Source organism: Phoxinus phoxinus (assembly GCF_949152265.1).
Source record: "Phoxinus phoxinus genome assembly, chromosome: 1".
Lineage (NCBI taxonomy): Eukaryota > Metazoa > Chordata > Actinopteri > Cypriniformes > Leuciscidae > Phoxinus > Phoxinus phoxinus.
The window spans coordinates 46,613,129-46,638,910 of NC_136876.1; the positions used below are offsets into that span (position 1 = coordinate 46,613,129).

Genomic DNA, 25,782 nt, shown 5'->3' on the forward strand with positions numbered 1-25,782 from the left:
ATTGTTCGTCTATTCATAAATTCTCCGCCTTCTAATCTGTGTAATCTGTTGCATTTGTTACATTCGAGATGTATTAAAGATCTGTCCTGCTGTGATTGTGCTAGAAAATCCTGTACTGCGGTATATGAGCCGTACACACTTAGAGTTTCTGCAGGAAATGTCACCAGAACCAGGGGTGTTTACCTTTGCCTTTTTTGGAAGAAGACAATCCTGAAAGAATGAGAGTGTGTATTTTTTTGTTTTGTTTTTCACAGAGATTTTTAAGAGTTTAGAGTTACAACAGCTTTGAGTAGAGTTTATTTATAATTGGACTAAGCTGGCAGCAGAAGAACCATTTGAAGCGGTGAAGCTTGAAATTAATGGAAAGAAATGTGGGCATTTTAATTTTTAATGGGTCCACTTCTGTGACAGCTGAACACAAACAGTGTGGCAACTGGCAGAGATGCTCTCAGATGTGGCCAATTTAGGGGGCATCAAAAGTGCTTCTGCTTCATGGTGTTTAACAGACTACGGAGACAGAAAGGAGTTTGAAATTGATTTACCTGTATTAATCCAATGGTTTCAGTTTCAGATGAAAGATCCACATATTGTACACAAAAACTGCCTGCATGGAAGAGCAGGTTTAAACGTTTAGTTCCAGACTGATTGGTCAAATATTGGTAACTTCTGGGAGTTGGGGAAAAGCAGAAGTCCACTGGGAAACAAAGTGCTTACAAGGTGCCAGGTTGATATATCATTCCTTTTTGAAGAAGAATCTCAAATATACACAAACACCAGAATAGTCTGATGTATGTAGAGAGACCGACTTGATTTATGTGCAATGCTTCATGGGAGTGGACAGTCACTGCTCAGCTGTTTTGCCACGATTTCCATTTCCATAGTAAAAATTAGTTCTCTGATTCAATTTTTTGGACAATTAACTCACAATTAAAAATGTCTGAATATAACTGCAGTGGAAATGTCGTCTGCACTCAAATGCTGCAGGATCTTTTCTCTTCACTAACTTGACTTTTATTTCATTTGTGCTCACTGTCTTTTAATCAGCAGGGGCTGCTTGCACCAGCTGTCAGTAAGTTACAATTTTGCCTAGTTTTTACGTAACTTACCAGCACTAAGTTACAACTTATGTACTACTAAATATGTTTGCGTTGTACTTTTAAAACGTAAGTAAATATTTACAGCATAACGGTAGGAATAAAATAGCAGATAGACTGAATTGCATCAATAAGCTCTTGTTCTCCTCAAGTTCACACAGGTGTCCTAGCAGAGGAAGAGGAGTATTTTACAACGTTTTCAAATGTAGCTCATCCTATCTGATTTTACAGCAGGAACTATGTGTTTTATAACTAGAGCTTTTGTAATGCCTTAGTTAGTAGTCTGTAGAACAAGATGTCTTATATATTGTATTATTTAGCTACTATTTAGCAAGGAGACATCCGTTCTTTCCTGAAATAAAACACTACAGCAAGATGAATCTATCACAGGGAAATAGAACAGTAATGTGCATCTGATTTTAACTGCGTGAGGACATTTGCTCTTCAAAGACGCTTTTTAATGTGTGTGTGTGTGTGTGTGTCTTGCCCATTGTTGTTATACAGTAAAACTAAATAATAATAATATTAATGTGGCTTGCATAATTCAGATTAGTAATGGCAGTCCTTTTCTTTTCTGCAAACTGGTTCTTTCGGACAGCTTGTGTCAATGAACTGGTTAAAAGAAAACAGTTCACTAGTTTGTTTACATAATCACACAATGACGTCACAGAGGACTATACGTAAATCTATTATTAAAGCACCCAATAATGACATTAAAGGGTGACACTGAATCTAGTCTTTGGGTGTACTCACCCTTGGCGATCTGAACTGTGATCCGAGCGCGTTTGACCCCCAAAGTCTGGTTCTGGACTGTTTGAAAGAGACGGGCCAGAGCACGGTTCAGTTGGGCTCGGGTGTGTAGTGTGATCGCCAACAGTGCCGGAGCACAGAACAGCTATTCTTGTGTGCGCTACTGTATTCATTACAACAGCAAACATTGTACTACTTGGACAGTACACTTTTAGGTTTACAACAGGTCTGGTTCTCAACTTATTGATGAACGGGAATTGCAAGTAAATCTGCAAATTCCTCCATCAACGTCAGCTGCTTCAGTAATAATCTTCTGATACATGCAGCACACTCAAGTGAAAATCGCTGCACGGCATAAATTATAAATCTTTTAGACAGTCTAGCGAAAGTGCTTTTCTTCCGGTTTTCTTTAAAACAAAAAATTGTTCTGGTCTGGAACATTAAGTGCAATGTGAGTGAGGGACAGCGGGGGAGTGGGGAGGGGGGACAATTGCACCAAGGCACGGTACAAAGTAACCATGCCTAGTGCGAGTACACCCTTAATCAACTCACCTTTTTAAATAAACCATGAGAAACCATAAAGGAATTTACATTTTGCCCCCTCTTGCGAGTCAACTGCTCGTTTTGCGCATGCTCTTATCAGCGGCTAATTGGTTCTCCACACACATGACAAGTCCTAACTGTTTCCTCATTTCAGTACACTGGTGACTCGAGAACTGTTGTAACCATTGACCGACTCCTGAGTCAAGAGAGCTGCTATGAGTGTACTGCCATTGGATCACTGTTACATTTCCAATAAGTTTTATTTGTTATACTTTATGCTGTTGACGTTATGGGAGCACCTTCAGCGTGTGCCAGTGTCTAAAGCACCTGTGAAATCAGCAGAAAAGGGCAAATACTTCATGGAGTCCCCAAATTCTTTGTCTTCAGAAACCATTTGTTTGATCACATGTGAATTGTTTGTCACTGTTTGTCTTTCTACAGTTAGAAAATCTGACTTCTAGAAAAGAGTTTAGGAGATGTGTGCCGCCATGGTCTTGTTATGTTTCAGGAGATGATGCACATGAGTTTTGTGTGGCTTGTTTAAGAGTGGAGCACACTCTGTCAGCTCTTGAGGGAGCAGACTGCCCTCATAGTGAGAATTTCACATTGAGGAAGCTCTGTTCCCGCCTGGCTCTCTTAGGCAGCGATGGAAGTCTGGCGTCTGCACCTCGTGGTTCGGATCCTGCTGCTGCTGAGGCAGTTGAGACGTGGCAGTGCGTCTCAAGTCTGAGACGGGTTTTTCCCTTTCTTTTGCTCTATCTACTAACTCCAAGGGACCCATTCTGGATTTGGAAGCTCGCTGTGTGATTGCTTCCAATCCTGATGTGAACCTACTGTCAGCTACATCTGGCTCTAAGGAGCTGGATGTTGGTTATAATGAACCGGGCACGTCTTTTGAACAACTTCCTCATTCAAAAGGACATGAGGTTGTTACCCAGGCAGTTGTCAAGTTAAGCATTAAGTGGTCCAAAGAAAAGCAGGAAGTTTACACAGGCATGGATTGATGCAGGCAAACTACACTATATGGACAAAAGTATTGGGACACACCTCCTAATTAATTCAGGTTATTCAATCAGATCCATTTCCACAGGAGTCAAAATCTAGCCATGTAGACTGCATTTAAAAACATTTGTGGGGAAAAAATGGTTGTTCTGAAGAGCTCAGTAAATTCAAGCTTGGAACTGTGATGAGATGCCACATTCTCAATAAGTCAGTTTATAGAAATTCACCCCTGCTAGATATTCCACGGTCAACTGTAAGTGGTATTATTAGAAAGTGGAAGCATTTAGCAACTCATCGATGAAGCGAAGGCCACGTAAAGTCATAATGGGTATAATGCGTAAAGTCGCCAACGCTCTGTTGATTCCATAGCTGAAGAGTACAAACTTCCACTGGCATTAATATCAGCACAACATTTGTGCGGGAGAAGCTTCATGGAATGGCTTGCTATGACTGAGCAGCTGCATACAACCCTCACATTACCAAGTACAATGCCAAGCATCGGATAGAGTGACTCTCAACTCAAAAGTGTAAAGCACGCCACCAATGGACTCATCACACCTCCAGCTCTGTTAGGGCTGGATGCCATGGTGCAGATGTGGCCGAGGCTGTGTCTGTACTCCTATCCCCTGACTGCTCCCTCTACAAGGAAACTTTATGCACTGATTTGGTATCTCTTCGTATCATGGTGCAATCAGGGTCGCTTGGATCCAGTCGACTACCTCGTTGGTTCAGTTCTGGAGTTCATACAGAAGCATCTCTCAGCGGGGCTTACCCCTGCTAAACTTAAAGTGTACGTGGCCTCAATTTCGGCCTGCCGCTTTCACATTAATGGAGCTTCTTTGGGGAGGCGTGTCCTGATATCACATTTCTTGTGTGGTGAGTTCCTTTTGGGGATCTTTTTATAGTTATGGAAGGCTTACCAGGGGCTCCATTTGAACACTTTAAGTCAACCTCAGAGAAGCTTCTCTGGTAAGTAGCTCTGTTACTTTGCGATAACTTCACTCAAGAGGGTAGGAGACTTGCAGGCCCTTTCGGTAGCATCCTCCTGCTTGGATTTTGCCCCTGGGCTGGTCCAAGTCATATTTCAGCCTAGATGGGACTACATCCCAAAGGTGCCTTCCTCTTCTTTTCATCGTTCTTCAGGCCTTCTTCCCTTTGCTCTTTGACTCACCAGAGCAGGAGAGGCTGTACATTTTTGTCCAGTCAGAGCCCTTAGGATTTACACTCACTGCTCAGGCCAGTAGCGTAAATCTGATCAACTTTTTGTCTGCTTTGTGGGCACAAACGAGGTTCACTGCCACCAATCCAATGTTATTGCATTGGGTTTCTGATGGGATTTCTTGTGCATATTAGGCACACAGGCTCACTTCGCCTTTAGGCACCAGACCTCTACCCGGAGTGTGGCATCCTGCTTTTCTTGCAGGATGTTTGTGCTGTGGTAGGCCGGTCCTCTCAGCACACATTAATACGATTTTATTGTGTGGACATGGATTCAACCCAAGGCTCTCAGGTCCTTTTGGGTTAATCCATTCTGCGAATCCACAAGGTTTGTGCTTATGTATACTTTAAATCTTGTTCAACCTTCCAACCTTACAGTACTTCAAGCATGCCTGCACAGCTTCTTCAGACAATTAGAATCTGGAGATTCTGTGATGTAAGTGCCCTTTTATGTTCTTGCTGACACACTGTTCTTCTTCACATGACCTCTGTTGGCAAATCAAATTGCCATGTTTTCACTCACACTTAAAACACCGGTGGACATTGAAGGCGTTCCCATAGCGTCAACACCATGACACAGTGTCTTGTTTCCTTCTCAGTGAACCGGGTCATACGTAACCCCAAATATTCCTCCAATTCACTAAAAAGAACTGGTATACAAGAATGATTCGTTCATTAACCGGACATCATTGATTCATATAATTTGGTTATTAAAAATAATAATAAGAATAAACTTTTAAGTTCATATTGAGATCTCAGACTTCTGGTATCTTGACAAATCTTAGCTCAGTTTGAGACACTGTTGAGATCTCACCTGAAACTTGGGACACGTGAGATTACCGTGGACTTCTGAGAAGAAAGAGACTTAAGTCAACACTTCTAAATGAACCCTATTTACTTAATACATGTTCTTGTTGTGCATTCATCTTTGCTCATTATTCTATTTATTCCCATTTACATCTTAATGTTGTATTAAAATGGACACTATAAGGTCCCACACTGCATTTTGTTATTGTTTGAAATCCTGATTCACTTGAAAAAATTAGGAAAATAAAATTAGTTATGAATAGAGTTTCATGTGGTCTTTAAGCAAAATCACCATTCTCTCCCCATTGCATTGATGTTTTGGAGATGTGAGTTCCTGTGGGTTTACTTGAGTTAGTGTTAGACATGTGGTGTTTTCCACTGTGGTGTAGATGTCAAACTTGCAAGTTTGTTGTAAATGCTGCATTGATGTGATGTTTTGTGTTGTATTTCTGTGTGCCGCTCACTGTGACAGCTTCTGTGTCTGCCAATCGTCACATTTGCTGAGCTCCAGTGACCTGTAGAAACACAGCTCGCACTTGGCTCACAGTCATTTCTCTTTTTAGAGAGAGAGGCAGCTTTAGTTCACTTGGTTCACAAAGAAAGAATGGAAACCTGTGACAGCTTTAAGTGGGAAAAAATTTCATGTTTTAGCTTCAGAAACACTCCAGCCAGTAGATATTCTAAATATTAAGCAGACTTTTCAGAAAATAAGGGTGGACATAACTATATCTCAAGCCATGCTTAGTGGGAAAACAAGGCTCCATGGTGACATTTCTGCAAAAAAAAAAAAATAGATTACGTTACTTATTTTACTTTTTACAACACTTTCAAAGTGAAAGGTCAAGCGAATGATGTTAAAATGTCCAGATCTATCCAAAACAGATCAACGTGAATCTGACAACATTTTATTATGTTGTTGTATACATTGTGGCATAAAACTTTTTGGGTCAAAAAAGTAAATAGAGGCTAGTTTGAGATATCTATCATACAGGCTTGAGGTCAACAGTCTGAAGTTATATATTTTTATTATTTTTTTCTGTTGTAGAAACAGTGATACACAGTGATATCAATAACCTCCCCTCCCAATTGCAGATATAGCATTTTCTGTATCTATAAATACCTGTATATATAGGCACCCTTATAAAATTTCACATTTTTCATATGAAGATACATTTTTATCTGTCAATGCACACATTTCATAGTTAAAGTTGTTTGCTCTTGCAAAACAATTGCTTCACATTTAGTTTGCTATATGTTATATTAAAAATGAATTCCCATACAGTTTCCATAAGCATTGTATATGTTAACTCCATGTTCATTTATATTTAATTAGAAAATAAACAGCACATCTTTTAGCAGATGTGTAAGGTTAAAGCTGTAAACAAACTCACACATTTTTCATCTAATGAGCCAGTGGTTCTTTATATCCCTTAAACATAATCCACACAGAAACTTATTTGCAGTTTTAATTAAAACGTTATTTAGTATTCATCTGTTTGGCTGATTTCAGGGTTTTCCATCCTTGTGCAGACATTTGGTCCTCACAAAATCTGCCCAAACACATACACATTTAAATAATTATTTTAATTATCTAAACTACTAATGATATAAAGAACTAGTTGTATCTCGTATACATTCACCTGTGCAGTCTACGGTCCATCTGCTTTCTGTTGGACAGTCTGTAAGTGAGAGATATTAAAGAGATGCAATGATTGCAGGCGCTGAGTTATACTAAAGCAGATCAGATGAATGATTCAGCCGTAGCTGCTCTCTTACGAGCAAGAAAACCAATATTGCTTTGGATGAATAATTGTAAGACTCCTTAAGGACCATCTACATTTGTAAACTTCTAGACTAGAGGCGGCACAGAGCTCTGGCTCTCCGCTCAGTGTGATCGAGTGTGATCAAGCAGTAAATTGAGAACTTTCACGCCATATGTATTTATTAATGCAATTCATTTATTATTTATTTGTGACAATAGAATAGCCTTCATTGTTGGTTAATAAAGAAAGATTAAATACATAAAGTATATTTGTGTAATTTAGCATAACCAATTATTCCAGGTTTGCATAATATTCAGAGTTTGCATTTCACTGTTTTAATTCATTTACTGGAAAACAGAATCTGTTTTTATGCAAGTGAGTAAATCCTTACATTTAGGCTCAATCCCAATTTACCCCTTGCCCCTACCCCTTGTTTTTTTAAGTGTACCCCTTGGCCATTGTAACTCTGTTTTAAGGGCCAAGGGGTACACTTGAAAACAAGGGGTAGGGGCAAGGGGTAAATTGGGATTGAACCTAAATGTAATTGAAATATTCCCCTACGGAATGGAACAACCCTTCGTGAACCCGATACGTCATCAGTCGTCGACGATGGCTCTGACGTTATGGAAGTGACGAGTTTTTACAGGATTTCTTATGACAACGACTGACAACGATACCAATACGGTGTCCTCCACTGTGGCAATCTCTGTCGTATGGGCTGCTGGTAGTGTAAAGCGAAAGTAAATGTTTCAACGTGAAATACATGGCTATAATTCAGTTATTGACTGTGTTGTGTTTACACGATAACCACGCGATGCCGGACTGACTCACTCTTTATAAAGACATGTGAGAACAAATGCTTTTTACTTTAGTTTAGCTTCATTAACGTTACCAGGTGACTAACGTTAATAGCGAAGCAAGCAACACTGTCTGGTTACCGAGGCAACATGCTAGCGGCTGAATTAGCGATCTCTTTTTTTTTATTGTTTTGAAGAAAATCACCATATTAGGCTACCATAGCATTACAACCATGGTTATCGTACATTTTGAAGAAAATACATACATTTGTGACTATTTTTCACCGTTTGTGAAGCCATCTCACCAGTGATTCGCGATGCATTCTGGGAACTTTCTCGTAGCCCTCCATTCGGAGTGTGCCTCTGAAAAAAAATATCTCAGTTTCGAGGGCTATGTAGCCCTATGTCACATTGTTAATGTGTTTTCTGTTGTTTATCATGGACTTTTAGTTTGTTTTCCATCTTCAGTGTTTTCATCATCTCTGTCGTCATTTTCATTAGTTCATTTTCGTCACCTGTTTAGTTAATCAGTTAATCACCCTTCATTGTCTTCACCTGTTGTACCCTCGTCATCCTCTGTATTTAAGTTCCTGTCTTTCTCCCTTCAGTTGTCGGTCAATGTTTGATTATGTTACAGTGTATCGTGAGTGTTTCCGTTTTGTGTAAGCTTTATTATAGTAAAAGTTTGAATTGGAGCTTTGTGCCTTTGCCTTTGTCTTCATCCGCACCATACCCGTGACAGATTGACCGACCCAAAAACGCTATGGAGGCATTTCTGTTCAATCAGAATGGGAGTTCATTGGAGGAGTTGGTGGAAGTTTACCTTCATCTTCGTCAGGATGTTTACTGGGAGGAGGAGTTTTTGAAGCAACGGTTCTGGAGAGGACTTGATGATCCTCTAGCCCAGATATTGCTGCTCAGGGACTTAGATAGACCTTTTATTGAGTTTATGGACAGAGCTCTTTGGGTGTGTGGTTCCTCACTCACTGTGGGAGACATCCAGCCAGATCTTCGCGTCCAGCCAGATCTTCGCGTCCAGCCAGATCTTGAGCCCGCTGACCCTGCGCCAGAGCCCTCGTCGCTGCCCAGCACAGAGCCCTCATCGCTGCCCAGCACAGAGCCCTCATCGCTGCCCAGCACAGAGCCCTCATCGCTGCCCAGCACAGAGCTTCCTGCACCGCTGGTCCCGTCCAGCCCAGAGCTTCCTGCACCGCTGGTCCCGTCCAGCCCAGAGCTTCCTGCACCGCTGGTTCCGTCCAGTCCAGAGCTTCCTGTACCGCTGGTCCCGTCCAGCCCAGAGCTTCCTGCACCGCTGGTCCCGTCCAGCCCAGAGCTTCCTGCACCGCTGGTCCCGTCCAGCCCAGAGCTTCCTGCACCGCTGGTCCCGTCCAGCCCAGAGCTTCCTGCACCGCTGGTCCCGTCCAGCCCAGAGCTTCCTGCACCGCTGGTCCCGTCCAGCCCAGAGCTTCCTGCACCGCTGGTCCCGTCCAGCCCAGAGCTTCCTGCACCGCTGGTCCCGTCCAGCCCAGAGCCTTCGCCGCTGGTCCCGTCCAGCCCAGAGCCTTCGCCGCTGGTCCCGTCCAGCCCAGAGCCTTCGCCGCTGGTCCCGTCCAGCCCAGAGCCTTCGCCGCTGGTCCCGTCCAGCCCAGAGCCTTCGCCGCTGGTCCCGTCCAGCCCAGTGCCTTCGCCGCTGGTCCCGTCCAGTCCAGGACCGCCTTCGCCGCTGGCCCCGGTCAGCTCAGAGCCCTCTTCGCCGCTGGTCCAGTCCAGTGCTGACCTCCCCAAGAAAATTTTGGGGGGGGGCAATAAGTCCTCTGAGGGGATCGTGGAGGCCCTTCCGACACGGTCGCCATGGCCGCCCGAAGGGTCCTCACCGCCATGGCCGCCCGAAGGGTCCTCACCGCCATGGCCGCCCGAAGGGTCTTCACCGCCATGGCCGCCCGAAGGGTCTTCACCGCCATGGCCGCCCGAAGGGTCCTCACCGCCATGGCCGCCCGAAGGGTCCTCACCGCCATGGCCGCCCGAAGGGTCCTCACCGCCATGGCCGCCCGAAGGGTCCTCACCGCCATGGCCGCCCGAAGGGTCCTCACCGCCATGGCCGCCCGAAGGGTCCTCACCACCATGGACGCCTGAGGGTCCGTCTGCTCCGCCATGGCCACGCCCTCATCCTGCTCCGCCCTGGCCACCTGAACGTCCTGCTCCGCCCTGGAGGCTTCCTGCTCCAGATCGGCCACCTGTTCATCAGCCTCCAGGGCGCCCACCCTCCCACCCCTTTGGATGTTTTACGGCGCGAGGACGCGCCTGGGGGGAGGGGGGGGTTCTGTCACATTGTTAATGTGTTTTCTGTTGTTTATCATGGACTTTTAGTTTGTTTTCCATCTTCAGTGTTTTCATCATCTCTGTCGTCATTTTCATTAGTTCATTTTCGTCACCTGTTTAGTTAATCAGTTAATCACCCTTCATTGTCTTCACCTGTTGTACCCTCGTCATCCTCTGTATTTAAGTTCCTGTCTTTCTCCCTTCAGTTGTCGGTCAATGTTTGATTATGTTACAGTGTATCGTGAGTGTTTCCGTTTTGTGTAAGCTTTATTATAGTAAAAGTTTGAATTGGAGCTTTGTGCCTTTGCCTTTGTCTTCATCCGCACCATACCCGTGACACCCTACCCCTTCGCCCTACCAAGGGGTAGGGCAAGGGGTGAATTGGGATTGAGCCTTAGTCTAGAACTACAGTACCCAGCAGGCACAGGATGTAGACTCCAACGTCAGTCAGACCCAATGATGGGTTTAGACATCAACCCAACTTTCATTTTCAACAAAATATGAAGTCTGACTGACATTGGATTGGTTGGAGTCCAACGTCTTCCTGACGTCACATTGACGTACTGTGTTTTCTGGCATCATGTTCACACACAGCGCACACAACGCCTTTGGACTTACCGTTTCTCTCAACATGGGGACAGAGGAGGAGTCAATAAAAGGGAAAAAAAGTAACTTGCATTACCTATTTGAAAAAAAAAGTTGGATATTTTTTGAAAAGTGTTTTGATAAGTCGGATATTACTTTAAAAAAGTAATCTGATTACGTAACTCGTGTTACAACATTATAGTTTCCACATCTGGTATCCATGGTTCTTAATTAGTTAACACCTGTTCTGTTTCAATTATTCATTCCATGTGTAATTAAGCTCTGTGTTCATTCAGTTCATAGTTCGGTGACGTCTATGTTACGTGGTTTGGCTATTTCTCCTTTGCCCTGTAATTTCTTGAGTATTTGTGATTATAGATTGTTCTTTGAGTTATCTCCTTGGCGTACACACACACGCGCTGTAAAAAAAAAACATGTAAAAGAAAAAAAGCTGCATAAGAAAATGTAAAAAAAAAAAAACATTTTCAAAATACATAATTTAGTATGATAAATAAGCTATTTTCCTCATGGGGACATACAAATGTCCCCACAAGAACAAGGATTTCGGATATTGCATCATTGTAGGGACATTTTTTTCTTCAGAAATTCTAAGACTTTTTATTTATTTTAAAACAAAGTTTGTTATGTTGTGATTCATCTGGAAACGTGGTCTGTTTGGTTCATGGCTCAAACTATTGATTCCTTGTTCCTTTAATACCTTTAGAGAAAATGAATGCGAATAATATTTCCAGAACCAAGGCTGTTGAGAAAGTGGGTGGTCATGTTGTGCTCTGTAAAGCTGTTGTGCTTTGTGATTGTGTGTTCGCCAGCCCCTGCTGTCTGCACTGCTCTTTGTTCTTTTCTATACGGCATCCATCACTGATTCATGAGGGTAGCAGACATTTTGTGCAAATACAGGCTTTGTTTATCCCTTGGATTAACATGTCAGTGCTAAATACAGATGTAAATAGGGTCCAACATGCTTTGTGATCACTTAAACCACAATTAAAGGTCAGAAATTGCATGTGATCACAGTGTAGTGTAAGTGCTAATGTGTCCTGATAATGTGTGCCTCACCCTTGTGGACAATAAGTGTGCTTATTGTGTTGAATGTGCTCTATAAAAGGACAGTTAAGTGTACTTAAAGAGTTCAATTTCATGACTATGTTTCTTAAGTACTTCAAAAAACCTGCACTACGGTATTTGATATTACATACACTCTAGATATTTCTGGGTTGTTTTAACACAATTTTGGGTCAAATATGGACAAACCCAGCCATTGGGTTAAATTTATTAATTGCATTTTTGATCCAATGTTTGGGTTTGTCCATATTTGACCCAAAATTGGGTTAAAACCACCCAGCATTTTTTAGAATGTATACGTTATTTAAAATATACTAAATTGCCACTTCATTATTACAAATGTTTTTAGGCATTTTGGCATACAAGTTTCCAAAGAAATTACAATATAATCACATTATACTATACCATAAATGCTTCTCAGTACATTCTGCAGCAGACTTTAACCCTAGTTAAGGCGAGATACGGCAGGCAAAAACATCGTGGTTTTTTTCACTGGTCAATTTTGAGATTTTGGGCTATTTGTCTTCAATAACATGTTTTCTTTCAGACTTGTGCTGAAAAAAATCCAAAATACACATTTAGGTCTTTATTTTATTACACTTTGTCTATTTGCGTGAGTAGATTTCACCTAAATTCATCAAAAATTAGCGTTCTCTAAATCATCTCGCTGCTCCGCGATCGCTGTCTGCTCCCTGTCATCACATGCACCGTTAGAAAGCTCTCTCTCTCTCCTGTACAATGCTTTCGGATCCAAATATGGTCATTTCCTGTTTATCAGCAACCAATCATGAAAGTAAAATGGGCGATTTAACTCGAAATGCTGAACGTGATTCGTTCAGAATCGTCACGTGACACGCTCTGACATTTCATACTATTTGTATTTATAAGTGTTGTCATGTTTTGGATGTTATGATCAGTGATGGATGAAGCAATGATGAGTTTTGGATGTTAAACAGTGTGATACATGGATTTTACTTGGACCTAAAGCATATTTTGTCTGTAATTCATGGCTTTCAATAGAAATTAGTGGAATTTTGCCATACAAATCTTTAAAGGCCGTTTTCTCAAAATGAGTTTTCTCACCTACACCAAACTTTACAGTCATATTCCTAACTATATTATGAAGGTTTGTCCAGAGGGATTTGTTGATATATCATTCCTGGCCTGATTTATATGACATTTTATGCCTAAATATAGGGCGGAAATACATTTTTTAAGGCTATTGGCAGTATTTTCTGATTTACAGGGTAACAAAAGGAGATATTCATAATCCCCTCCGGTAATGTCTTTTCATTGAATATGTCAACAAAATGGAAACATAATTTTGAACCTTGTTTTTTTTCAATGGTCAGATTCGTCACTTCAAAATATATGCAAATCAGAGCATATTTAATTAGATATAGTCTGATTAGCATATTTAAACTTGCAATACATTTATCCTATTCAAGTGAGTAATCAACTGGTAAAGTTTCATGGTGATATCTGTAAGTTAAAAATTTTACCCTATTCACCTGTAGTGTCTCGCCTTAATTGATAATATAATATAATATGAAAGTACATAAATATGTACTTAAATCCTACTTAAGTGGGTAAAAAAAAAAAACTTAAGTTCAACTAATTGCATCATTTTTAGTTATTTAATTGTAAATACCATGCAATTAAGCAGTGGCGTAGGTTTGATGTTGAAAATGGTGGGGACAGAGAGATCAATATATACATATATTTTAAGTTTTGATCGAAATTATTGCTAGGGATATATCAGTGTCACTGGATATTGGTATAGGGACATATAGCGTCCCTACTAAATTCTACGCCCCTGCAATTAAGTTTAAAACATTACTTTAGTTTTGCACTTTTAAAGTACATTATTTCTGTAATAAGCACTCTTTTTGAAAGTGTGCTAAAGTGTTATTTTTTTCACACAAGAGCTAGACAAAAGTGAAGGACTGCCAGCTCACCTGTGTGTTAACCTTTGTGCTAGAACAAGGTTGTGTTATGTGCAGATTTAAAAGAAAATAGCCATTTGAATGAAAAATGACTGGAAAAACCCAAACACACACGAGCACATTAGTTCAGGAAACATCTTTAGGATGTCTGATTTCACACCTGTCGTGTGGAACAAACACAGCGTTCATCTACAAGAATATTATACCATGTTACATGTATTTTAGCTCCTAGTTTACCACGAGGTTAAACGCGTTGCTTTGGACACAGTTACCAGGTTAATGCGAGAGACCACCTCACTTACAGTGGTGACATTTATAGAAGATTTGCAGACCAGGATCTGAAAAACCTTTACCTTTGCCTAAGGATTTGCATAAATGAACTGGGAATTATATAAAAAAAAGAAGGTCTCTCCATTATTGTCTATTAAACCCCGGGTGTTACGGTTAAAGGCGGTCACATTTTGACATTTCAGTTCGAAATAACATCAAAAACCTTTAGTATTCGGAAATGGATTTTAACGGAGCCCAACCTGCATACGGTTGTGATGCGTTTATTGCTCTTTTCCCATTTTCTGGATGAAAGATGTGGGTGGGTGAAACCATCCCAGAATTCATAATGAAATATCCAAAGCCAGTTTAGCAGCGGGTCTGTGGCGTCTTACACATTCTCTGCTGAAGCATCTGCTCAGAAACACCAGAGGCTTTGGGTTTGGCAGATCCAGCATCCCTGGAGGACCATCCCAGAGAAACTCTCCCAACTGACAAATGATCTCCAGCAGAGAGAAGGAGGTGCACTCATCACACTCACCTCCTGCACGTGTGTGTGTGTGTAACGATCAGGTATACCCTAGTTTATGGGATATACCCTAGCCTAGGTTATTATCCCAAGTCCTTGTTCTTGTGGGGACATTGTTTTGGTCCTCATAAGAAAATCAGATTATAAACCATACAACGTGATTTTTTGGTAAATGTAAAAATGCAGAAAATCCTTCTGTGATGGTTAGGTTTAGGCATTGGGTTAGTGTAAAGGGATAGAATATTACAGTTTGTACAGTATAAACATCATTGTCTATGTCTTATGTCCAATGAATGTCCCATGAAAACGTAATATATTTTATAAGAATATGCGTAACATTTTTGTGGACACTTAGTTGCATGTTATTTACATGTTATTTCGTTTAAAGTGCAATTAGCTGAATTTTTGTTTTGATCTAAATTATATTTAGTCCCACTTTATATTACGTAGCTGTCTTTAACTAGTATGCACTAAAATTTAAATTAATAATTTAAATGAATCACTTTTTCGAGGGCAAGCGGAAGCCCATTCTCTCACAAGGCCCGTTTCAAGTGAAACATAGCAAAGTCCGATACTGTATTGGTGCAAGAAATCTAATAATGTAAATGAAATCCACAGATTCACTCAAATATCTATATTGTTCCACAGCAAACAAATATGAGTTGTGTCATTATGCATGAAATGCAGAGGACTGAAAAGTTCCATTGGTGTTGATGACTGTCCTCAAACTTTCACATCAAACTGCTTCAGTGTGTCAAAACTTGTTCTTTCTTAACTTTTAGGTCACTTGGCGTGCCTCCAGGAAGAGGAAGCTGTCCTCTGATTGGCCCGTTGTCCTTTGACCTCATCTACACCGACTACCACGGCCTGCAGCAGATGAAACAGCACATGGGCCTTTCCTTCAGACAGCACAGGTCAGTTTGAGCCTCTGTTCCCAAAACTGTCTTTTGAACCTCAGGCTGAGCAGAGATTAATGATGCTGTACTGTGCTAGCATGTGTTTTTACTCCTTTGGCTGCAAAAAGCTTTTATAATCATGTAGAAATGTCTAAACATGAATTGTTTGCATGTTGTAGGAATTTGGATTTTCCAACGTTCCGTGTTGAATGGAATGCAGAATTCCTCCTCCTTGTCCTAAATGATCATTTGTTTTTGATTTCTAGAAAGAGAAACTAATTTTATATTTTTAATTCTAAAACTTCATTTTGTCAACTTTTATAAGTTCTATAAGTCGCTCCGTAGTATAAGTCGCATCAGTAAAAAAATGCGTCAAGAAGAGGAAAAAAACATATATAAGTCGCACTGGACTATAAGTCGCATTTATTTATAGACCAAGAACAGACATTTAATCTGGAAAGGCAAGTTATTCAGCTACACAATAGCACAAAGAACAACAGGCTGAATAGGTGTCCGGCATGTTAACGTAACACATTAACAGTTATTCAGATACACAATAGCTTAAAGAACATATACCTGGGAGTCTGAATAAGCTAAATTAACATTAGCCAGCGAGTCCAACAAGTTACCGGTAAGCAAGTTCACCAAGCTCCCGCCATCTCATCACACAACACTGAATCCATTGAGTTCTTCCTCTGTGTCGCTTCTGAATAACTCCGCTAACTAGAGCGCCCTCTCGCGGCTGTAGACGGTAATGTGTTCTCTTGGTTCATCTCAGTCAGTATGAATTAATTTTGATATATAAGTCGCACCTGACTATAAGTCGCAGGACCAGCCAAACTATGAAAAAAAGTGTGACTTATAGTCCTGAAAATGCGGTACTACCATATTGACATACAGTGGAGAAAATAATTATTTGATCCCCCGCTGATTTTGTAAGTTTGCCCCCTTACAAAGAAATAAAGGGTCAAACATTTTTTATGGTAAAAATGATTGTGCTGGTTGGTAGGGGATCAGATACGTATGTCACTCGATCAAATGCTAATCAATTTATAACCTTTATACTGTATAATGTGCTTTTTTGGGGTTTTTTGGTTGATATTCTGTCTCTATCCGTTAAAATAAACTTACCATAAAAATGATTGACCCTTCAAGTGGGCAAACTTACAAAATCATCAGGGGATTAAAAAAGTATTTTCTCCACTGTCCTGTATACAGGCAATACAAGCCACAAATCTTAACCCTTAAATGCATGAATGTTTCACAACTCATTATTACATATGCAGGTCTTTAGCGACCCAGATTTATATCTAACATGGATGGATCTCTAACTGCCGCAATAGTGTAAAAATCTCCTTATACTTTAATATAAATTACAGAAGAACAAAATAAAGCATATTTTGTTACCTTTTAGAATGATGACCCAGGTCGATAGAGACTAGAGTTATTTAAGGATTAATAGTAAAACTTTAGTTTAGGGTCCAATTCTTACTATTATCTAGTTGCTTATTGGCATGCATATTACTTGGATATTGGCTGTTTAGTAGTACTTATTAAGCTTATTATAAGCATAATGTCCATATTATAATATTATATATCACTTAATATTACCCAATACCTAAACTTAACAACTACCTTACTAACTATCAATAAGCAGTACTTATTTTATTGAGGCGAAAGTCGTAGTTAATATTTACTTAATAGTGAGAATTGGACCCTAACGTGTGCCAGATTCATTTAGATTTTTGAGTCTTAATGCTCTCGTCCTCCTATCATTCATTGCCAGATTGTCAAGATTTAAAGCTGAAAAGGAAATGCATATTGTTGTTTCTCCTTGGTCAGCCTAAATTTATTTTTGGCTTATAATTTTATTGACTCTTTATTGACTTGGTCATACCAACAATCTCACTGTGAGTCCACGGTGACTCTATGTTCTGTTACATGAAGAGTTGTCCTTCAATGAGTGGGTTCAATAATGAATAGAGATGCATAAAACACTGATGATTACAGCGTAATACTCCAGAAATGTACCTCATAAATAATGGATAATATTTGTCTCTCATCGCTCACACCACAAGACCACCACATGCATAATGTATTAATATTATTGGAAGATCAATTAGAGGCAATTTCTCATTTGTCAGTTGTAAAATAAAGTATATCTCTATATTTAACTCTGGGAGAGAAAGAGACTGATTTGTTTTTGTGGAATAAATCGATCCTGTTGGACTCATCCTCGTTGTTTATTGCAATTCAATGTTTAAAGTCAGTCTAAACCTGAAACCTGGCATTCTTTCCAAATGTCACAAAATAAGAAATAATTTAATATACTTCACACAGCTCTTTTCGTGCAATGACAGTTCATAGTTTCTACTTCCAAGAAGTAAAACCACATCAATTTATCATAAAAACTCTTGTGAAAAAGATTTACACATATTTTTAAATAATATACTTGAGCAAACTGGATTTAATGTTGTCGGACACTTAAATGCATGTTAATTGCAATTAAACGAAACATATTATAGTTTACATTTATATTAAGTGCAATTAACTTAATTTTAAAGTGATTTTTACCATGATCACCATATCACCATATTTAAACCTTCAGTTTCCTGTGTTTCTTTGTCTGTTATTGCTTATGTTGTTGTGTAGTTTTTGCTCCCTTACTCCTTCGTGTACTCTTGGATTATTAAAGAATTGTATCTCTCTTCATCATCATTTTTTGTTAGGAATAAACTAAAATGTATGTAATTATTCACTGTATGTGAAACAGATAAGCATGAAGTCGACTCCCACGAGACATTGCAAATGACTTCATCGAGTCAGTCTTCCTACACTCTTGCACAACTGTTGAGATGTGGGACAGAATATGTTGCAATAAACCTCAAACACATTGTTTTTGTTCAGTTTTTCTTCAGTAGTTCATTCTCATATGATGAGCTCATAACCCAATTTACAGTCAATTTTTTTTAATGAGATTGTATTGTGATTCATCTTGGAGCTGGTTGGCTTCCTTATTGAGTAAGTCTTTAAATTTACTACAGATATCATGAATGGAAACAAATGCCACTTAAAAAGTGTATGACCACTGTTGCACTACATTCCCTAATGCCGCCTTTTAGAAAGTGATTTTGTTGTGATCTTAAGCCTTAAACTTGTTTACCTCCCAAAAATCAGAGTAATACTTAGTTGGGATGCAGCGGATTCCCTTTACAGAGGCCTGTGTATTCCCACCGCTATGCAGTGAGCGTTTCGATGTGAATTTAGACTGCAGAACTTTTATAACAGCTGTCTGAGAGCAAGTCAAATATGGTAGCTACAAACCCCATAATTCCACCCTTAAAGCAATAGTTCACTGTTTCAGACCAGCATCATTTTCTTTCTTCTTTGGAATGCAACAAGATATAATTGTTAGCAGAATATTGAAGCTGCTCTTTACATACAATGAGATTTAATGGTGAGCCAGGGGTTTTCAATCTTTAAATATTCCAAAAAGAACCATGAATTTATCATTAAAGTAGTTTGTGACAGAGTGACCTGTCCCAGCAGTTTGTTTGTAGATGTTGGGAGCAGAAACAAAATCTTTTGTCTAGGTTGCAGTTCTCGGGATCTGGCGTGTTGGTTATACCAAGTATTCGGTGCCTTTTGTGCCAGTCGCACGTTCTCTTGGGGCTTCTCCCTGTTGCTGTCTAGGCAGTCTCTCATCAACTGCGGAAAAGTTGAGAGGCTGCTTTGTCTGAAGAGGTGACGAAGTCTGACAAGGGCATTGTCCAGTACGTCCTTAAGATGAGAGACCGTCTGAGGTCTGGGTGTACCAACCTGGTACAACACCAAATCCACCTTCTAGATCAGACATCTTCACGACAGTGGCCATATCGTATTCCTGAGAGGCTGGTGGCACCCCTGAAGGTAGAGATCGAGACAATGCTATAGTTGGGAGTTATTGAACCCTCCAAGAGTGAGTGGAGCAGCCCAGTTGTTATTGTCCCGAAGAAAGACGACACCTTACACATCTGCATTGACTTCAGAAAGCTGAATGCTCAGTCAAGATTTCACGCATATCCAATGCCACGCATTGACAATCTTCTGGAGAGCATCGGCCAAGCCAGTTACATTAAAACCTTGGACTTATGTAAAGGGTATTGACAAGTACCCCTGAAGGAGGCGTCCAGACCCTATACTGCATTCCGCTGGGGCTATATCAGTTTACGTTCCTATCGTTCGGGCTGCATGGAGCACTCGCAACATTCCAACGATTGATTGACCAAGTCCTCCAAGGCTGTGAGGAGTGGTCATCAGCATACCTGGATGATGTTGTCATATACAGTGCGACCTGGGAGGACCATCTTCTACACCTCAAAAAGACCCAGAGCAAGATCCAAGAGGCTGGCCTGTCTTTAAATGTGAGTGGGCAAAGTCAGAGACCAACTACCTTGGTTACCACCTGGGAAATGGAGAGCTAAATCCTCAAGTGGAAAAGGTAGAAGCTGTTTGACTCAGCCCAAGACCGAGGACAAAGAAGAAGGTCCGTTCCTTCTTGGGACTGGTGGGGTGGTATCGATGCTTCGTCCCCAACTTCTCTTCCACCGCCGTCCCGTTGACCAACCTGCTCTGCAAGAACGTCAAGAACTCAGTTATCTGGACTGAGGAGTGTGAAGCAGCCTTCAATACATTGAAGGAGCAGATGTGTTCTGTCCCAGTCCTCAAAAGTCCAGATTTCACAAATGAGTTCATCGTTCAGGTAGATGCCTCTGCTGTGGGAATTGGAGCAATCCTGGCCAAGGTAGATGCAGGCAAAGAGAGGTCCATTGCGTTCCTGACCAGGAAGTTGCTGCCAAGAGAAACCAGGTACTCCACAGTGGAGAAGGAAGGTCTGGCGATCAAGTGGACCTTGGGGAGTCTCAGAGTTTACCCTAGAGACAGATTACAGAGCCCTGACATGGATTCACACGATGAAAGATCATAATTCCCGTCTGACCAGAGGGTATCTCTCCCTGCAACCTTACCACCCTAAGGTCAGACATCGACCTGGACCCCCCCCCAAAAAATAGCCAACTACCTGTCTCGGAATCCTGTCAGTTTGCAGCCTGGAGAGGGGGGAGGTGATGTGACAGAGTGACCTGTCCCTGTTGTTAGTGCAGCACTTACACACACACACTCGTGTGTGTCTTAACTCGTTCCTCCATTCCCTGCTGGGGCGATGTGGGTGCACACACACGCCATTAGCACGCTGGTTTTCACACACGCAAACATATCCACTCCATTTCCATCCCTGACAGAAATCCAAGCTGCACATAACAACACACAGATATCTAAGTTGTATTTTCTTTCATTTGATTTCGTTTTGTTTGTCAGCGTCTGTGATGCCGGTCTTTCGTGTTGTGTATTCCCCATCAGCTGGCCAGAACCGAGCACCACCCTGTGGCCTGGATAAATAGTGCCAGTGTCGGTGTGCGTCAGGGCAAAGCAACCGGAAGTTGGCTCGTCCATTGTTTGTATTAATAATAATTTGTTACATTTATATAGCGCTTTTATTCCTGGGACCTTTAATGTCTCATCCGAAAGACGGTGCTCTTTAACAGTATAGTGTCCCCGTCACTATACTGGGGCGTAAGGACCCACACAGACCACAGGGTGAGCGCTCCCTGCTGGCCTCACTAACACCTCTTCCAGCAGCAACCTGGATTTCTCAGGAGGTCTCCCATCCAGGTACTAACCAGGCTCAGCCCTGCTTAGCTTCAGTGGGCAACCAGTCTTGGGCTACAGGGTGATAGGGCTGCTGACAATGGATTAATGAGGGGCGTCAAATGTGGTGCCATTGTTATGTGTTTATTATTATTTATCTATATTTGTATTTGTTATTTTGTCTGCATGTTGTTTCTGACTTCGTTGTTTTATGTGTATACGTATATTTATGTGATATTGGAAAAATTTACATACTTAACTTTGCCGGGAGCAATTCCTTATCCTTGACAAATGTTGTGTGTGTGTGTGTGTATATATATATGTATTTATTTTTTGTTATTTTTGTGCAGTTTTCTTCTTTTTTTTTTTTTGCCATTTTTCCTTTTCTTTGTTACTTTTGTATAACTTTGGTCATTTATTTCTGGGACTGTTTCACCTCTCGAGCACTAAACAGCACTTTACACCTAACATCACTGCAAATATTGCCATCATTTTTTTTTCAGAATGAGTTTGATGTGTTTGCAACAGCTTAAGTTTTTTAGTGTAGCATGCCCATGTTTTTCTGGGACAATTTACAAAGTCAGCAAATGTGTAATGGCTAGTATTTTAAAATCTGTTCATATTTTAGGAGTCATGTAGTCTGATAACGTCTGATAAGTATATCTACATTCAATCATATATCATTGCATTAATGAGATTTTATAGCTAGAATAGAGGGAAAGATTTAATGGCTTCAGTTTCACTGTGCTCCTCACACAAAGCTATCATATTGTCTCAGAAGACATAAAAATTAAAAGCACCACAGCGGTAGTTCATTTGATTTGTGCATTACAAGTCAAATGATCTACTGCTGTGGTGCTTTTAATTTTGGAGCTTGTCTGCCTTCGGTTGCTTTCATTGTTGCATGGACAAAAAAAACTTTCTCTACTTTGGGAATGAGGCAATTTTATATTTTATGGGGAAATATTGTAATGTGGAAACCTTTCTGCTAATGTGAACACAGCGTTTTCTTCGATGGAATGGGATGTGTGAGCATATTAGCTAGAAAAATGAACAGATTTGAGGTTGAAGTGAAAATACACTTGCTTTTTCTGTCTAGGTGCCACATCCGTGTGATCGACACCTTCGGCACGGAGCCGGCATATAATAATGAGGAGTACGCCACACTGCATGGCTACAGGACCAACTGGGGATACTGGAACCTCAACGGCAAGCAGTACATGACCATGTTCCGTGAGTCTATGACTGCTTTATATTATTCACAGTTTCAAAGCATCCAAGTGCAATAAGCAATGATAGATAACTCATTTCGCTATTTGCTACATTGTCTGATGGTTTCTGAGAGATTTGCGCGCATAAAGCCGCTCCTCATAAAGCATGCAAGTAATAAACTGAGCTCTTTTTGTTGCGTCATTGGGCTTGAATGGTTAAATACTCATACTTACATGTCAAAATGCCCATCTTTGCAAGTATACTTTTAAACACAGTAATTTATGTCTCAAGTGAACGTAAACAGTGATAGACAAAATGCATGTGTGACAGTATATTGAATCCATGCGTTAAGTTTTAAAGTGACAGCAGCCTAATAAACCTGCTGTCTGTGTCATCAATGTTAATCAAACAACAAAAGAGGGAAAATATCTCACTGCTATTGATTGAATTTTTTGTAAGACTATTCAGTCTTTTTTATATACATTTGATTGCTTTACAAAATTGATGTAGTATTTCTAGTGCTTGAAGTTTTTCAGGTAGGTCTATTTCATTTGTGTCTGTGTTCTAGTTTGGTTTCCTGTTGCTTGTAATTTTTTTTTTTTTTTTAACTTAGGCTAGTATTTATTTTTGTTATATTGAAATCGGTGACGCGAATTATGAAATTCAAAAATTATCAAGCATTTTGATCTCATAAAAACGTATTTAAAGCTAAAATAACCGTAAATTGACATTTCTGCTTTTTTGACAGTTCACATTGAATTATTTTTACTTTAAATAACGGTTTCTTATTGTTTTGTTATCAGTTATGTATGGAAGCTTATGGGTAGCAAATTGGGTTGGGGGCGGGGCCAACTTCACGCAGTGATTGACAGGGCGGGACGGGCACGTGATCGGCTCAGAATACATTTTCAAACTGCACATTGAATTTTGCTACATTCAATGCGGGACACTTAATGGAAATGCAATCGCAAGTGTCGCGATTAAGAAAAAAATAAATTTAAATTACAATTTTGCTACAGTTTTTTACTTGAACATGTGAAACAGATCTAATCATTTCTGTAATACATTTTAATTTTGCAACTTATAAAGCGTTAAACTATGTATTCAATATACATATTAAAACTAGTAGGCTATATGAAATGGCAAATGTAAATTATATAATTGAATTTTCATTTTGCACCAAATGTTGCACAAATGATGGGAAAATTAAAATTGTAATGCAGAAATGCATTGCCATTTTACATATTGCATTGTCATTTTGCATATTACATTTCAAATTGAAATTTGCCCATAAGCTTCCATAATTATGTACATTAAGGTTGTATGTTACAGCCTTATCTTATGTTGTAAAATCAATGAGTATTGCATTAATTTAGTATTTAGTATATTATTTTAGCTAAAATGATTCTCTCTCTCTCTCTCTCTCTCTCTCTCTCTCTCTCTCTCTCTCTCTCTCTCTCTCTCTCTCTCTCTCTCTCTCTCTCTATATATATATATATATATATATATATATATATATATATATATATATCTTACATGAGTGCATAATACTTTCATGGTAAATGGGTTATTTACATTTTTATAGTGAGAAATACATTGTCAAAAATGATCCCTGTTCTCACGGATCCATGAAAATGACTAAAGTCGCTGTATTATTCATGCCAGGCCAGATGCCACTTTGTAAAGAAACACTAAGCGCCTATAGACTGAACACGTAATAATAAGATTCTTTATAGAACCGTTTATTCTAAGAGTATAACACAAATAAGAAAGTAAATGGTGAGTAGCTTCTCTAACGTGTTTATCTGGCTGTATCATAAAAGACGTTTAGTAATCACTGCAGAAAACAAGAGCAGTGCATGTTTGTGTCTTGGGTAGCAGATGCTGTAGGCGCAGAGCATCTGTAAGCAGGAGAAGAGCAGCAGATGTTCTCAGAGCTGGAGAGGGTTTGGGTCTGCGCAGCATGTGCACAGATCTGCAACTAGACCGTCTGAGGCACTGCTCCTCATTTAAATGTATATTAACAGAACACAGGGTTGGCTGAAGTTCAGAATTTGACAATTTGTTCCCTTTCAGTTCGAGAGTGTAAGTTCGAATTGAATTGGCCATATTCCCCACAGGATGATGGATTGGAATGCCTGAAAATCAGCACATAACAAAAATGGATTTTCAGTAAATATCTCTTTATTGTAGAGACTTTTTTTATCTCTCTCTCTCTCTCTCTCAGGGAATTGGGCAGTTTTTCCATAAACTGAAAGTTCAATGCAGTCAAAACAAGTACCAGTCATCAAACTGATTTAAATTTTGTCATGAAAAACAACATGTCCACCACTGTGTTTAAAAGATTTATAAAATTATAAAATTAACAAAATTAAACTTTTGTAAGGAAATTAAATGTTCTTCTATAGTTCATTAAATGACATAAATGTAATAAAAAATATCAGTAAATTGAATAGTGGCATTTAAATTTGAAATTGTATTATTTTTAAACATTTATTAATTTATTACATTTGTACACTATTTATTACAATTATTAATATTTATTAACATTTATTATTATTATCATCAAATGTTTTTGGAAATCGAGAAGTCGAGTATTCATATACTGACAGAAACATTCAATGTATTATTAAGGATATTGGTACCACTTCATGTTTTTAACTACTATTACATTTTTTAAAAATAACATGCGGGCATTTTTTACGTAAGTACAATGTGAAAATAGTACACAATAAGTGCATTGTAGTTAAATGCTGATATTTATGTTTTTAATAAAAATTTTTACATCTGTGCATTTTTGTCCTCTACTGAATACAAATCAATAGATTGCATTAGTGCCTGCCCACTTTTTCAGCAGCATTTATTTTTTGTTTTTATCCACTAATTTCTTTAAAAGGGATTTCAAAAAAAGTCTCCGTCAAAGTGTTTTAAGCCATGAACCAAACCAACCCACTACGAAAATTTGGGAATATATATATATATATATTAAATTAGAAAAAAATATAAAGGTACAAGTCATAGAAAGAACAGCAATCCCATGATGCAATGCGAGCAGCATTATCAAATCAAAAACTATGGAGAACTATAAAACTATTCAATTACAAATGTTGATTATACATATATAAAAAAAACAAGATATGTTGTTTATATAAGTTTGTTGCAAAATATACATATATTCTCACAGTGTTCATGGGAGTGGGCGGAGCTAAAAATATATTTTATTGCATTTTGCTTGTTTCTATTCTCTGATTGGTGTAATTTTCTGTAGCATCATGGGTAATGTAGT

General features: G+C 39.6%; 1 protein-coding gene across 1 annotated transcript in view; it reads left to right on the plus strand.

The window, feature by feature from the left end:
- The window catches only part of mgat5b (alpha-1,6-mannosylglycoprotein 6-beta-N-acetylglucosaminyltransferase B), a 147,864-nt gene that overhangs the window by 97,384 nt on the left and 24,698 nt on the right, over positions 1-25,782 (plus strand). Inside the window, exons 9-10 of the mRNA XM_079590347.1 lie at positions 15,486-15,617; positions 22,384-22,517. Of these exons, the coding sequence (XP_079446473.1) occupies positions 15,486-15,617; positions 22,384-22,517 (266 nt within the window). The remainder of the gene's footprint in view (positions 1-15,485; positions 15,618-22,383; positions 22,518-25,782) is intronic.